This window comes from Grampus griseus, assembly GCF_964374135.1.
Source record: "Grampus griseus genome assembly, chromosome: 9".
In the NCBI taxonomy this organism is placed as follows: Eukaryota; Metazoa; Chordata; class Mammalia; order Artiodactyla; family Delphinidae; genus Grampus; species Grampus griseus.
The window spans coordinates 21,741,730-21,743,698 of NC_139003.1; the positions used below are offsets into that span (position 1 = coordinate 21,741,730).

At 65.2% G+C, this 1,969-nt stretch overlaps 1 protein-coding gene across 1 annotated transcript; it reads left to right on the forward strand.

Annotated features, from left to right (window-relative positions):
• Positions 1-213: 213 nt before the first annotated feature.
• Positions 214-1,197, forward strand: KLF14 (KLF transcription factor 14; the record flags this gene model as incomplete). The annotated part of the gene is made up of 1 exon (XM_082661777.1): positions 214-1,197. One exon carries the CDS (start codon positions 214-216, stop codon positions 1,195-1,197), a length of 984 nt encoding a protein of 327 aa, XP_082517903.1.
• Positions 1,198-1,969: the final 772 nt, after the last annotated feature.

Genomic DNA, 1,969 nt, shown 5'->3' on the forward strand with positions numbered 1-1,969 from the left:
GGTGCGTCAGGGGCGCGTCAGGCGGGGCGGGCGCCGCGCGGGCGGCGGCGGCGGCGGCGGCGGCGGCGGCGGCGGCGGCGGCGGGTGGCGGGCGGCGCGCACCGGGCCTCCTGCTTCTCGCTCCGAGGCTGCGGGACGGACGCTCCCGAGAACTCTCTCGCCCGCGGCCGGCCGCGCTCGGACGGCGCGCGCCGGCGGCCCGGCGGTGCCAGCATGTCGGCTGCCGTGGCGTGCCTGGACTACTTCGCCGCCGAGTGCTTGGTGTCCATGTCCGCGGGTGCCGTGGTTCACCGCCGCCTGCCGGACCCCGAGGGCGCGGGCGGAGCGGCAAGCTCGGAGGTGGGTGCGGCGCCGCCGGAGTCCGCTCTGCCGGGTCCGGGGCCACCGGGGCCCGTGTCGGTCCCCCCGTTCCCCCAGGTCCCCGCCCCCAGCCCCGGCGCGGGCGGCGCCGCGCCCCACCTGCTGGCTGCAAGCGTCTTGGCTGACTTGCGCGGCGGCTCTGGGGGGTGCTTTGGAGAGTACTCGGGGGAAGCTCTGCGCGCCTCGTCCGGTTCCTCCGACCCGACCCCGTGCTCCGGCCCGACCCTGTGCTCCAAGCTGATCCCGGCCACCAGCGCGGCCGAGGTCTCCGGACCCGAGCACTCCTCCCGCGCGCTCGCGGTCCCTGGCGCGCCAGCCATCCCGGGAGTGCCTGCCCACCCTGGCGCGGTCTCCGGCGTGGCCCCTGGGGCGGGCCCGGCCCCCGCCACGGGTCCAGGCCCCCGTCGGAGGCCAGTCACACCTGCTGCCAAGCGCCACCGCTGCCCCTTCCCGGGCTGCAACAAAGCTTATTACAAGTCATCACATCTGAAGTCCCACCAGCGCACCCACACGGGTGAGCGCCCTTTCTCCTGCGACTGGCTCGACTGCGACAAGAAGTTCACGCGCTCCGACGAGCTGGCCCGCCACTACAGGACGCACACGGGCGAGAAGCGCTTCTCCTGCCCCCTCTGCCCCAAGCAGTTCTCCCGGAGCGACCACCTGACCAAGCACGCCCGCCGCCACCCAGCCTATCATCCCGACATGATCGAGTACCGGGGGCGCCGTCGCACTCCCCGCGTCGACTCGCAACCCGCCAACCTGGTGGACAGCTCCGGCTCCGTCCCCGGGCAGGTGCTCAGCTTTACCACCTGCTTGTCTGACAGTCATTGCTGTTAGTTGTCCCCTCAAGGACGATCCCCCAGACCATTGTCCTTGCTTTCTTTCTGCCCATCCCTCTTTCCCAGAGTGATTAGACCAAGGCACAGACTGGCTTCTCCGCTCTGAGAGTGGGTCCAGGCAGGCACGTTGGACTCTGGGGAGGGACTGTGGGCCCGAAAATAGCAGGAATGCTTACAACACGTATATCATCCAAAAAAGGGGGGTTTGCCTCAAGACAGCCCCCAGGAACTGATAAGAAGGGATGAACCCCGGTACTCTCCAGAGTCCTGAAGAGTCTCCCTTCCATGGGAACCAGAGATGTGAAACTGGAATTCTCAGGTGCCTGAGGAGCTCTCAGTCTCAAAGGACTCTAGTGTCTTACCCACCCACCAGGGCGGACCTTGGAGAGGGTGTCAGGGGTGGCAGTCTTGGAAATGTCCAAGACTGGGATGGTGAGAGGCCTTTGGAAACAGAAATGATTTCTATTTCTGTAAACAGCAATGTTTACTAATGTATTTTTAGTGTATTTTAAACAGGGATCACAGGTTGATAGGAGATTGATATCCCCCACTCCCCAACTGCCCCAGCTACCTCTGCTAGGAGAGGCCATGTAAGAGTCCATGTGGATGTATGGCTGGGAGATGCTTCTTGGTGTCTGGGGGGTGGTGCGAGCCTGTTTGCAGGTCCTGTTGCAAGGGTTGGAACCCTGCACTTGTGTCGTAGCTTTTCTTCTAATTTGAAGTGCTACTTGGAGAAGTAACTTCCTGGCTCACTCGCAATGATATTGGTT